General features: G+C 35.9%; 1 protein-coding gene across 14 annotated transcripts in view; it reads right to left on the reverse strand.

Annotated features, from left to right (window-relative positions):
• Window positions 1-15000, reverse strand: part of LOC135103725 (stress-activated protein kinase JNK-like) — a 310917-nt gene that overhangs the window by 32191 nt on the left and 263726 nt on the right. For all 14 annotated transcript variants that reach the window (XM_064010369.1, XM_064010360.1, XM_064010371.1 and 11 more), the window contains one exon: window positions 1770-1928. In XM_064010369.1, the coding sequence (XP_063866439.1) occupies window positions 1770-1928 (159 nt within the window). The remainder of the gene's footprint in view (window positions 1-1769; window positions 1929-15000) is intronic.

Raw genomic sequence — 15000 nt, forward strand, 5'->3', positions numbered from 1 at the left:
ATATTGTAACCGAAATATGATTCTGATGCAACAACTCAGCGCCTGAGTTAAGGCAGGCAATATTTCAATATTTTGATTTAAGTATGATTCTGACTCAAGTGCTCGGCACGTCAGGCAAAAGAAAGGGGAGTCATGAGATGGTGAATAAGTAAAAAATGTTCTGTTTAAAGTATGAGCCATATTCAATCACTCAGTCTGCCATGCACTTTAGCTGTCCACTGCAATGCCAAATGGTGGCATCCTGAAAATGAAGCTGTCCAAGTTTCATTTCTACTTTGATATGGTAATGCAAGGCCTGATGGACTAAAATGACTTGGAAAAATATTACCCTACTGTATGAAATCTTTAATCTGTCATCAAGTGACATGATGCCCAGAAGCAGAGAATAATTTCATTATTCTTTAAGCCCAAGCCAGTATCCAGGGAAGCCCAACCCTCAACAACTGAGTCTGAGTGCAAAAGCAGTATGGGAATCTTCATCAGTTCCTCTGATATATAATCCTGTGTTGTGGTTAGCAAACTGGTGATTCAGAGTGATAAGTGATATTTGGCAAATACTATGGATAAATTGTAAAACATTTGATGTTAAAAAAAAACTGAGTGAATTAAGTTCAACATTTGAAAAATAAAGCTACAGTACACACTGATACAGTAATAAGAGTGAATCATAGAAAAAATATATCATTAATTTAGTTTGATATTTGAAAAAGAAAAAAAAAAAATAAATAAATAAAAATGTAAAAATAAAAGAAACAAATGCATCTAACATTTGAAAATACAAGCTTTATAATCTTGAACAGAGTTTAGTGACTAGATGAAGAATAAACTGCATAATAAAATTCTACAATAATGAAAAGTGTACACTTCACCAAATAAAACATTTCATTACTGTTTTTGTTGGTTTATTTTGCCTTTATTTTATGGTAATGTGGGGAGAAAGGAGGATGGCAAATAAGGCGTGAAACTAGTTAAGTTGTAAATGCTAGAGTTCCAATCATGCCGATTTGAGAGTTTTACTGTATTCACTTCCCAAATACCATGTCTCCTGCCATATAAGACATACCAGAGTTTAAGATGCACCTATAATTTGGCAGGATATCTAAAAAAGATAAAATAAGCCCAACTTTCCTTGAACTTCATATTCATAGTCTGCCCATCAATCAGACTTTGGTCCAAGTAGCAGCTCAAACTAACACAGAAGGGCAGAAAATAACATACCAGTTTATCAGTTATCATAACTCTAAGCCCAAAAACAAGAAGAATCAATGTCAAAAAATGGCCCTTTTGAGAAACTGGAATTATGTGTTTCTATCAGTGTTATAATGGTCAAAGTCGGTGGCGCAATGGGGAAGCCATACCAGCACTCTGTTCTGAGTCAAAGTCAATGATCAGTCAGAAATCTTTGTGCTAGAATGGTGTTTTTCTCAAAACGTAACCTTTTGATATTGGCCGTTCTTGTTCTTGGGCCTAGAGCTTGGGCCTGACTATGATACTACCTTATATTGCTTTCTGCCCTTCTCTGTGACATAAATTTATCACATTTTCCCTATCAAATTAATTTTAGATGATGTGTAATCTGGATGAAAGAAGAATTATACTCTGGCAACTACAAATACATAAATTTGTGATGGGAGATAATTTATACAAATTTTTCTTTTTACTATTTGAAAACTACAGTATTTTAAAAAATTTGCCAGGTATCCTGATAATTTACTTATTAATTGAGAGATGTGCAAAATTGAAATCCAAAGTAGTTGCACTCTTCTTACCTTTTAGGCGATTGTGATCGGTAGACTCAGCAGGGAAGAGAACATCAGGGAAAAGACGATCAAAGGAGTAGCCAGGGTAGCGAGGACGGTTTTCAACATAGTTGCGAACAGTTGGCTGTAATCTAGACATAAAGTCTTGTGAAGGAGTTCCTAGTTGCTCTGTGGGGATGAGAAATAACTGAGTGGTGATAAATTTTCTTCTGGAGTAAATGTCACCTGAAATGCAAGGTCTGAGCAACCAATAACAATAATATCAGAAAATTACTTGATAGTGGTCATATTGAGTAGTGGTCCACAAAAGTTGTCATCCATTATTGCAGCTATTGTCATACATCATCATTGTGCTTGTGAGGTATCATGATGGAGATGGTGTGAATTCATGTTAAACCATATAATAATGGTCCACTGAGGATTATGTGGTTAATATATATATGAATCCAAACCTCTCTCATCATGATATCTTTGTTTAGCCACACAAGCACAACAGTTATTTATGACAGTTGCAATGATGTATGACAGTTACAAAGATGGATGACAGCTTTGTGGACATCATGGTACAAAACCACTATTCTCAAAATGTAAACAGTACTGAATCTAAATTTATGCACAGTAAAAGTTTTACAATATTTTTAAACATCAGTATACACACACACACACACACACACACACACACACACTCACACACATGATGGTGAATACAGTGAGACAATGGCTGAATGAGCCTACAAGATGCAGAGGAGGAGAACCATCACAGTTGGAATTAGTGTTTACAAAAACCCCAAAAAGTAGATCAAGTCTCAGTGATCATGTGATAATAAAAATAGTACTGCAGGAGGAAAACAATGTTGCATGGGAAAGAACAATACAGGGATGGGAGACAGGACTATGCTGAGGCAAACTTTGCAGAGCTTAATAAATTTTATGAAAAAATTAACTGAAAAGAATTTTTTAAGGTAATGTAGTGCAAGAAAATACAAAATATTTTTGAGCAAATATAGAGAGGGGGTACAACAGTTTGTGCCAAGTTATAAAGTGAAAATTGGGAAACATGGTTGGTATAATACCCAGTGTGTAAAGCAAAAAAGAAAAAGAATAGAGCATGGAAGAAAATGATGAGGCAACTGAACAGAAATACTAGAGAAGAATACAGAAGGGCAAGGAAGGAATATAGCATAATAAGAAGAGAAGAAAGAAACTTTGAAAGTGACATAGTAAGGAAATGCAAGAAAAAACTCAAACTCTTCTACAGATACATAAATGGGAAAATGAAACATAAGGATGGCATAAACAAATTAAAAAGGGAAGGAGGAATTTATGAAACTACTGAGGAGACAAGTGTACTAATGAATAAGAGTTTTCATTCTGTGTTTACAAAGGAAACTGAATTTGTGGCACCAAAAGATGGTATCACAGAATGAAAAAAATACAGGAGGTACAGACAAAAAAAAAATGTGTTTAAAGAGAAACTGGGTAAATATGGTTATGGAAACGGGACAAAAGGAGATTTGGCTCATGCCTTGTACAATACATCTAGGTAAACACACACACACACACACACACACACACACACACACACACACACACACACACACACACACACACACACACATATATATATATATATATATATATATATATATATATATATATATATATATATATATATATATATATATATATATATATATATATATATATATATATATATATATATATATATATATATATATATATATATATATATATATATATATATATATATATATATATATATATATATATATATATATATATATATATATATATATATATATATATATATATATATATATATATATATATATATATATATATATATATATATATATATATATATATATATATATATATATATATATATATATATATATATATATATATATATATATATATATATATATATATATACAGTGGAACCTAGGTTATCAAACACTTCCCTTTTTGAACAAGTCAGTTTCAAACAAAATTTTGGACTCATTATTGCTTAAGTTGTGGTACCAGAATTTAGTTCTAGAACAAAGTTACTTGATTTCAGATATTAAAAGACAGCAAAAGCTGCTGTTTATTACTAATATATAATTTCTATAAATATCTACTTCACTTTTATATATTTGGAGGAGAGACAGAGCGTAAGACAGTAATTCAATCTTTGAAATAAGGTAAATCTAATCCCATTGAAAAGTCTCTATGTAAACAAACAGTTCTTAGCACTCAGGAGTAATCCCGAGCCACCTGTGGCTCTCTCAATGACCCTCAATGCCATCATTACTGCACAACAGCATTTTTCCAGTGGCTTTTCTCAGCAGCAAGATGTCTAAGTGTTATGATCACCTTCATTTTGGCAATAAGTTGGCTGCTACTCTCTGTGTCACTCTGTAAGTCTTCCCTAACTAGATCGGCCTAAACAGTATCTTATGAGGAGTTTTGTGTCACCAATTTCATTCAATACATCCTTCCTGGATAAATAATTTGTGAGCTGGAGATATTGTAAAGCAGCCATCTTGGCTGTGCGAGTGTCTGTCATAAGCCGCTAAGACATGGTTAGACTGGTGTCTGGGAATGGATTAATCAATTTTACATTGATTCTTATGGGAAAAATAGTTTAATTTTTTTAACATTTCATATTTCGAATGGCATTCAGGAATGAATTAAGTCTGAGAACTGAGGTTTCACTATATATATATATATATATATATATATATATATATATATATATATATATATATATATATATATATATATATATATATATATATATATATACACACACACACACACACACACACACACACACCCTGGCTTAAGCTGTTTTGAGTTATGTCAGTTTTTCTTGATTTAGTGTCTCTGATTACTATTCTCAATTCCCTCTCTTGTAAATAATCCTCCATTCATCTCAAGGTTGCTCCCTTTAGTCCTCCTCCATTCTCTAGCTTCCACATAAGGCTTTTGTGGGGAACTTTATCGAATACTTTTTTGAGATCCAGGTATACCACATCAACCCATCTGTCCTGCTCTTGCACTCCATCTACTATTCTCATATAGCAGCTCAGTAGATTAGTGATGCAGGATCTCCCTTTCCTGAATCCAAATTGCTTTTCTGCAATTATCTTTTCATCTTCTAGATATTCCACTCATCTGTGTTTAATTACTATTTCACAAAGCTTGCTTACAATACTTGTTAGTGAAACCAGTCTATAATTTAAGGGTTCCATTTTATTTCCCCCTTTGTATATTGGCACTATGTTAGCTCTTTTCCATTCCCTTAGTACTTTTCCTTCTCTCAACAAGCTGTTAATCATATCCCATATGGGTTCTTCTATTTGTTCTCTGCATTCTTTTAATATCCATCCATTTACTTGATCTGGTCCCATAGCTTTTCTAACATTCAGCTCTTCCAGCAGTTTCTTGATTTCTTGTCTCTATCCCCTGTATTTTCTCATTCTGTGATACCATCTTTTGATGCCACAAATTTGGTTTCCTTTGTAAACACAGATTGAAAACTCTTATTCATTAGTACACTCATCTCCTCAGTAGTTTCATAAATTCCTTCTTCCCTTTTTAACTTGTTTATGCCATCCTTATGTTTCATTTTCCCATTTATGTATCTGTAGAAGAGTTTGGGTTCTTCCTTGCATTTCCTTACTATGTCACTTTCAAAGTTCCTTCTTCTCTTCTTATTATGCTATATTCATTCCTTGCCTTTCTGTATTCTTCTCTAGCATTTCTGTTCAGTTGTCTCATCATTTTCCTCCATGCCCTGTCCTCTTTCTTTTTTGCTTCTACACACCTGTCATTACACCATTCATGCTTCCCAATTTTTACTTCATAACTTGGCACAAACTGCTGCATCTTCTCTCTATACTTGCTCAAAAATATCTCATATTTTTTTTGCACTACTTTATCTTCAAATAGCTCTTTCCAGTTCATTTTTCCATAGAATTTATTAAGTTCTGCAAAGTTTGCTTTAGCATAGTTCTGTCTCTCATTTCTGTATTGTTTTTTTCCTGTGCAACACTTTTTCCTCCTGTGGTACTATTTCTATTGTCACATGATTGCTTCTTCCCAGTGGACTCGAACAATGTATACTTGGTATACTTTCTGGGGTTTTTGTAAACACTAAGTCCAACTGTGATGGTTCTTCTTCTCTGCATCTTGTAGGCTTGTTCACCAATTGTCTCATTGTATTCACCATCTTGGTTTACATAAGCTCTTCGCTCCATGATCCAACATTTTCTTTCACTTCCATTTCCTCTCAGTTAATTCCTTCATTGTTGAAGTCGCCTAATAAGCACACTTTATTACTTTTCCTTATCATTTTCTCTGTACTATTTCTTGTTTTTAGTTGCATGCTTTTAAATTTATTGGTCTCCCATGCATTAGTTTTTGGTTGTATGTATGTCACAATGGCTTTCCTTTTTTCACTTCCTTTGATCTTAATCACAACATTCAATGTTTCTGCCATTCCATCACCATATTCCACTTCCTCAACAACATCCTCTTTTACCAATATTATCACTCCTCCTCCCTTTCCTTTTCTGTCTCTCCTCCATGTGCTATATCCTTTCCTTGCAAATCCCAACTTTATTTCTCTTTTTAGTTTGATTTCTGTTAAACATAGTACATCTGGTTTGTTGTTCTTTAAGTAGTCATTAAGTTCCAATAGGCTTGACACCAAACCATCAATGTTAGTACAGGTTGACAATCTCTTTTTTAGTGTAGATTTTAACGTTTTTCAGATAAAGCATTACAGGGAACCAGGTGACTCAGTGGTAGTGCTCGGCCCATGGCCACAAAGTCTAAATCTTGCCAGTTACTCAGCAAGGAGGGTAGCGGTCTCGTCACCCTAGCGTGTGACATTAAAACATTAAGTAAAGCTTTAAACATAAACTGGCTGAATATTCAATGTTCAGTTTTTCATGGTATTTTTTTAGCTTGTTTCATTACCAACAAACCAATCAGTGGCATATATTCACTTCTTCACTGTCGAACCCACTCATCAGCACATGGTCAGGATTTTCATTTTTTGCCCTATGCAGTGTTTTCCTATTTTTCATTAGTTTCTGGTCATGACTATCACTGTAAAACTTCAACAACTTGTGTTTCTGTTTCTTTAGGTCATATATTGTGCTAGTTTCCACACCATAATCTTCTGTAAGACTCTGCACAGATACGCCATGATCCAGCTTCTGCAGTGATTCTACTTTCTGTGCTATTGATAATGATAGATGCTTCCTTTTCTGCTTCTCACTGTTACCCATAGGGGAATATGCAGCACTGTATGACATTTTCACAGTCTTCAAAATAAAAAGAGATCATAAAAATATAAACAAAATATCTGTGAGTAGCAGAGGCTACATGTGTGAGGAGCACTGAGACACATAGCCATGTGACCTGTGTTTATCATGGGTTGTTTGACGCCAAATGTGACTTTTGTTGTGCAGACGACATCCTGGAAAACTGCAGTTTTTGAAATTCTGGATAAAAGGTTGTATACCTGTATACAAAATCTTTAAACTTCTGCTTAGTGATCTTGCATGGCATCTTTGTGCCACCATTTCCTCACTTTCATGTCCACAACTTTCCAGATGAATCTTTTTGCTTATTCTTGTGTTCTCTCCCCATTTTTTGCCTGGGCCTCTACTCTTAATTCTTTCAATTTACTTCTTTCTTCTTTGTTCATGTCTCTTTTTTATCCATATTTCCTTCATTCCTTCTACTTTTGCCAATATTCCTGTTCTTTGCAAGACATGTTCCACTCCTGCTTGTGATTTGAATCTTATTTTCATTGGTCTTGTTCAATTTTCCTCATATTTTCCAATCCTGTAAACATTTTCAACTTGTTCAATTATCCCCTCTCCTTCCTCTGCCACTTCTGGTATAATTTCCTAAGCCCTTTTCACTTCTTTCTCTCCAGCTATTTTCATGGGCAGGTTCTCCTTAACCCCAAATACCACCACACACATCTTTCTCTGTACCGTGTCTCTGACAAGATTACTTTTTTCCTTTATTATTTTAATCACTTTCTTTTCCATGTCCTTACTGTGCTCCTGTTGCTGTTGCCTTATTATCTCCTCCATGTCCACCTTTTGTTGTTGTTCTGTCTATTCTTTCCAACTTTTGACTTTGTCACTAACTCCTTCACTTCTCCAACTCTAACCTCTCTCTCTTGCAAAGTTTTCTTCACTTCTCCAACTCTAACCTCTCTCTCTTGCAAAGTTTTCTTCACTTCTCCAACTCTAACCTCTCTCTCTTGCAAAGTTTTCTTTACTTCTCCAACTCTAACCTCTCTCTCTCTTGCAAAGTTTTCTTTAACTCTTCATTCTCTTCCTTGACTTTCTTAAATTTCTTCACAGTATTTCTTGTTTAAGTTTACTATTTTTGTCACCTCTTCTTTTAGTTCTTTGTTTCTTTTTCTCTTTCCATCTCTACTTTTCATCTATAATATATCACTGGATATCTTTTTTACATTGCCACCACCTACTTCTTTCTTCCTTCAGTTTTCTTCTTTCTTTCTTCTTCAATTTTCCACATTTGTTTATTTGTGTGCACTACACTGAGGTCCTCTTGCTTGAAGCCCTCAAAAATATTTTGGTTTGTGCTGGTCGCCATCTTCCCTGTTGATATCACCGACTGCCATTGTTTACCTTGTATCACTCTCCCATTTCTCCCTTTCAGCCACTCCTCTAAAAACACTTCCTCTTCTCCTGCACCCACACCTCGCACAAGACCCTATTATGGAGACAGTACTCAAGATTTGGCCCCCCTGCACAATCAAACTTAGGTAGATCCTTGCAGCTGCTATGGATGCATCCAATCTTTTGGTTGCAGCTCTTTGGATCCTTTCTATTTTCCTTATTTCCTTTTTATTGTGGGATGACCAAACAATTGTGGCATATTCCAGTTTTGGTTGAATCAAATATTCCATCAACTTTTTCATCATCTCTTCATCCATGTAAGCAAATGCCCCTTTCATCTTCCTTAGTAACTCATTGGTTTCCCCAACTATTTCGTTTACATGTTTTTCTAGTGATAAATTATCAGTGACTGCAATTTCCAAGTCTTTTTCTTCTTTGGTTTTTCTTAATTTCCACTTCTCCCATGGTGTAGAAACTTGTCAATCTTCTTTTGCTTTTTCCTAATTCCATCACCTTGCATTTCTTTGCATTGAATTTCATTTCCCATTTCTTACTCCATTTATATATCTTATTTAGATCTTTCAGTAATATTTCAAAATCCATATTGTTTTCCGCTCTTTTCAATAATTTTGCATCGTCTGCAAACAGACTTATATAACTGTCAACCTCATTCACCATATCGTTGACATACACCAGAAACAAAGAAAGCACAAAGCTTTGATTTCCAAACTACCCTCCTACAGCTTCTATCCTTCTCTCTGTAACTTCATTTCAAGTTTCCTTTCTGACCGTTCTATTGCTGCTGTGGTAGACGGTCACTGTTCTTCTCTTAAATCTATTAACAGTGGTGTTCCTCAGGGTTCTGTTCTGTCACCCACTCTCTTCTTATTATTCATTAATGATCTTCTAAACCAAACTTCTTGTCCTATCCACTCCTACACTGATGATATCACCCTGCACTTTTCCACGTCTTTTCATAGACGTCCAACCCTTCAGGAGGTAAACATATCACGCAAGGAAGCCACAGAACGCCTGACTTCTGATCTTTCTAAAATTTCTGATTGGGGCAGAGCAAACTTGGTATTGTTCAATGCCTCAAAAACTCAATTCCTCCATCTATCAACTCAACACAACCTTCCAGACAACTCTCCCCTCTTCTTCAATGACACTCAACTGTCCCCCTCTTCTACACTGAACATCCTCGGTCTGTCCTTTACTTATAATCTGAACTGGAAACTTCACATCTCATCTCTAGCTAAAACAGCTTCTATGAAGTTAGGTGTTCTGAGACGTCTCTGCCAGTTTTTCTCACCCCCCCAGCTGCTAACTCTGTACAAGGGCCTTATCCGTCCATGTATGGAGTATGCTTCACATGTCTGGGGTGTTCCACTCATACTGCTCTTCTAGACAGGCTGGAATCAAAAGCCTTTTGTCTCATCAATTCCTCTCCTCTAACTGACTGTCTTCAGCCTCTCTCTCACCGCCGCAATGTTGCATATCTAGCTGTCTTCTACCACTATTTTCATGCTAACTGCTCTTCTGATCTTGCTAACTGCATGCCTCCCCTTCTTCTGCGGCCTCGCTGCACAAGACTTTCTTCTTTCTCTCATCCCTATTCTGTCCACCTCTCTAACGCAAGAGTTAACCAGTATTTTCAATCATTCATCCCTTTCTCTGGTAAACTCTGGAACTCCCTGCCTGCTTCTGTATTTCCACCTTCCTATGACTTGAATTCCTTCAAGAGGGAGGTTTCAAGACACTTATCCATCAATTTTTGACCACTGCTTTGACCCTTTTATGGGACTGGCATTTCAGTGGGCATTTTTTTTATTAGATTTTTGTTGCCCTTGGCCAGTGTCCTTCCTACATAAAAAAAAAAAAAAAAAAAAAAAAAAAAAAAAAAAAAAAAAAAAACATTACGGGGGCTAAGACTGTCCCCCGTGGTACTCCACTTGTAACTATACACCATTCTGATTTTTCTCCCTTTATTACTGTTCTCATTTCTCTAGCCCTCAAGAAGTCTGTAATCCAATTCAGTGTGTTTCCTTGCAAACCCCCTATATTTTGAATTTTCCATAGTAGTCTCTGGTAAGGTACCTTATCAAATGCCTTTTTTAGGTCTAAATAAACACAGTCTGTTCAACCCTTTCTCTCTCTCTTGAATTATATCAATTGCTCTACTATAAAAACTCACTAAATTTGTGACACAAGATCTTTCACTTCCAAAACCAAATTGTCTGTTGGTCAATGTATGTGTTTCTAAATATTCCATCCATCTGTTTTTAACTATTCTTTCTTTGTGTGTGTCTGTGTGTGTGTGTACTTGTAATGAAAGCCACGTCTGTGATGTAACATCATCCTACATCAGCCCCAAGGAGCAACATCAACGGACCAATAAAGTAAATTTAAAATTGGTTTTTACTTAATTATTCTTGAATGGTTTTATTCAGAATACTGTACGTACATATCATAAATACTGTAATAGGCAATGGGGAGTGTTTATTTGTGGTTTATAGTGAGGTTATTTTAACTTTTTTTTTTTTTATGTAGGAGGGACACTGACCAAGGGCAACAAAAAAAAAAAAAAAAAAGAAAAAAAGAAAAAAAAAAGAAAAAAAAAAGCCCACTGAAATGCCAGTCCCATAAAAAGGGTCCAAAGCGGTAGCCAAAAATTGAAGGATAAGTATCTTGAAACCTCCCTCTTGAAGGAATTCAAGTCATAGGAAGGTGGAAATACAGAAGCAGGCAGGGAGTTCCAGAGTTTACCAAAGAAAGGGATGAATGATTGAGAATACTGGTTAACTCTTGCGTTAGGGAGGTGGACAGAATAGGGGTGAGGGAAAGAAGAAAGTCTTGTGCAGCGAGGCCGCGGGAGGAGGGGAGGCATGCAGTTAGCAAGATCAGAAGAGCAGTAAGCATGAAAATAGCGGTAGAAGACAGCTAGAGATGCAACACTGCAGCGATGAGAGAGAGGCTGAAGACAGTCACTTAGAGGAGAGGAGTTGAAGAGATGAAAAGCTTTTGATTCCACCCTGTCTAGAAGAGCAGTATGAGTGGAACCCCCCAGACATGTGAAGCATACTCCATACATGGACAGATAGGGCCCTTGTACAGAGTTAGCAGCTGGGGTGGCAAGAAAAACTGGCGGACACGTCTCAGAACACCTAACTTCATAGAAGCTGTTTTTAGCTAGTGATGAGATGTGAAGTTTCCAGTTCAGATTGTAAGTAAAGGACAGACCGAGGACGTTCAGTGAAGAAGAGGGGATAGTTGTCTGGAAGATTGTGTCGAGTTGATAGATGGAGGAATTGAGTTTTTGAGGCATTGAACAATACCAAGTTTGCTCTGCCCCAATCAGAAATTTTAGAAAGATCAGAAGTCAAGTGCTCTGTGGCTTCCCTGTGTGAAACGTTTACTTCCTGAAGGGTTGGACATCTATGAAAAGACGTGGAAAAGTGCAGGGTGGTATCATCAGCATAGGAGTGGATAGGACAAAAAGTTTGGTTTAGAATATCATTAATGAATAAGAAGAAGAGTGGGTGACAGGACAGAACCCTGAGGAACACCACTGTTAATAGATTTAGGAGAAGAACAGTGACCGTCTACCACAGCAGCAATAGAACGGTCAGAAAGGAAACTTGAGATGAAGTTACAGAGAGAAGGATAGAAGCCGTAAGAGGGTAGTTTGGAAATCAAAGCTTTGTGTCAGACTCTATCAAAAGCTTTTGATATGTCCAAGGCAACAGCAAAAGTTTCACCAAAATCTGTAAAATAGGATGACCAAGACTCAGTAAGGAAAGCTTGTTGGAAAGTTGTTGTTCTACCTAAGTCATGAGCTCTGGAACCAATAAACGACATAGGGTGAGGTACACATGTGTGTGTGTGTGTGTGTCTATATATATATATATATATATATATATATATATATATATATATATATATATATATATATATATATATATATATATATATATATATATTGGAACCTCGGTTACCAAACATCTCCCTTTCCAAATAACTTGTTTTTTTAACAAAAGTTTTAACTCATAATTGGTTTGGTTGTCATACTACAATACAGTTCTTGAACAAAGTTACTTGATTTAAAATACAAGATGTAGCAAATGCTGCCATTTATTGCTAATTTAAAATTTCTGTAAATATTTCCTTCATTCTTATATATCTGGAGGAGACACACAGATGGTAAGACAGTAATTCAACCTTTGAAATAAATTAAATGTCATCCCATTTAAGAAGTTCCTCTATGTAAAACAAACAGCATTCGGTGCTCAGGAGTAATTAGGAAATAGTGGTATGATAGATGCTGTATGATTCTATATGCTGTTTTCTGTTTGTTGTTCTTTTTTTTTCCTTACAGGAGTAAAGGGAGGACACCAGCAAAAAAAAGTCCAATGAGATGCTGGTCCCCAAATAGGGTCCAAAGCAGTAGTCAAAAATTGAAGTATAAGTGTCTTGAAACCTACATCTTGAAGGAGTTCAAGCCATAGGAAGGGGAAAATACAGAAGCAGACAAGGAGTTCCAGAGTTTACCAGAGAAAGGGATGAATGATTCAGAATATTGGTTAACTCTTGCTTTAGAAAGGTGGACAGAATAGGGGTGAGAGACAAAAGGTCTTGTGTAGCGAGGTCGCAATAGGAGGGGAGACATGCAGTTAGCAAGATCAGAACAGTTAGCATGAAAATAGTTGTAGAAGATAGCAAGAGATGCAACATTGTGGCAATGAGAAAGAGGTTGATGACAGTCAGTTAGAGGAAGAGAAGTTGATGAAATGAAAAGGTTTTAATTCTGCCCTGTTTAAAAGAGCAATATATGAGTGGAAACCCACCAAAAAAAAAAAAAAAATATGTTAAGCATACTCCATATATAGATGGATAAGGCCCTTGTACAGAGTTAGCAGGTAGGGGGTGAGAAAAACTGGTGGAGACGACGCACAACACTTAACTTCATAGAAGCTGTTTTAGCTAGAGATGAGATGTGAAGTTTATGGTTTTGATTGCAAGTAACAGACTGAGGATGTTCAGTGTAGAAGAGGGGAACAGTTGAGTATCACTGAACAAGAAGGGATAGATATCTGGAAGGCTGTGTCAAGTTGATAGATGGAAGAACTGAGTTTTTGAGGGATTAAACAATACCAAGTTTGCTCTGCCCCAATAAGAAATTTTGGAGAGATTAGAAGTCAGGCATTCTGTTGCTACCCTGTGTGAAGTGTTTACTCCCTGAAGGGTTGGATGTCTATGAAAAGATGTGGAAAAGTGCAGGGTGGTATCATCAGTATAAGAGTGGATAGGACAAGAAGTTTGATTTAGAAGATCATTGATGAATAACAGGAAGAGAGTGGGTGACAGGACAGAACCCTGAGGAACACCACTGTTAATAAATTTAGGAGAACAGTGACCATCTACCACAGCAGCAATAGAACAGTCAGAAAGGAGATTTGGGATGAAGTTAAAGAAAGAAGGATAGAAACTGTAGGAGGGTCATTTGGATATCAAAGCTTTGTGCCAGACTCTATCAAAAGCTTTTGATATGTTTAAGGCAACAGCAGAAGTTCCACCAAAATCTCTAAAATAGGATGACTAAGATTCAGTAAAGAAAGCCAGAAGATCATCAGTAGAGCGGCCATGATGGAACCCATTCTGGCGATCAGACAGAAGGTTGTGAAGTGATAGATGTTTAAGAATCTTCCTGTTGAGGTTAGATTAAAAAACTTTAGATAGGCAGGAAATTAATGCAATTGGATGGTAGTTTGAGGGATTAGAATGGTCACCCTTTTTAGGAACAGGCTGAATGTAGGCAAACCTCCTGTGGCTCTCTCTATGATCCACTATGCCATCACTACTGCACAACTGCATTTTCCCAGTAGCTTTTCCCAGCAGCAAGATGTCTAAGTGTTATGGTCATCTTCATTTTGGCAGTGAGTGGGTTTCTCCTCTCTGTATCACATTGCCAGGTTTCCCTCATTTGATCAGTGACAAAAAGAATGCCTGCATGGTTTAAACAATATCTTTTGATGAGTTCTTTGTCATTAAATTAATTCAATACATCCTTTCTGGATAAAAAAAAAAAAAAAAAATTTAAGCTGAAGATATTGTGGAGCAGCCATCTTGGCAGTGAGAGTGTTGGTCATTACCCACTAAAAGATGGTGGACCAGTGCCTGAGAGTGGACTAATCTATTTTACATTGATTCTTATAGGGAAAATAGTTTCAGTTTTCAAACATTTTGGATTTTGAACAACATTCAGGAATGAATTAAGTTAAAAAACCATATATATATATATATATATATATATATATATATATATATATATATATATATATATATATATATATATATATATATATATATATATATATATATATATATATATATATATATACACACACACACACACACACACACACACACACACACACACACACACACACACACACACACACACACTGTATGTATATACTGTACCTTACGTTATGTAAGACACACTAAAAAAAATTATAAATCACCCTGCATCTTCTACCCCAATGGTTAGGTTTGGATAG

The sequence above is a fragment of the Scylla paramamosain genome, chromosome 9 (genome assembly GCF_035594125.1).
Source record: "Scylla paramamosain isolate STU-SP2022 chromosome 9, ASM3559412v1, whole genome shotgun sequence".
Classification (NCBI taxonomy): domain Eukaryota; kingdom Metazoa; phylum Arthropoda; class Malacostraca; order Decapoda; family Portunidae; genus Scylla; species Scylla paramamosain.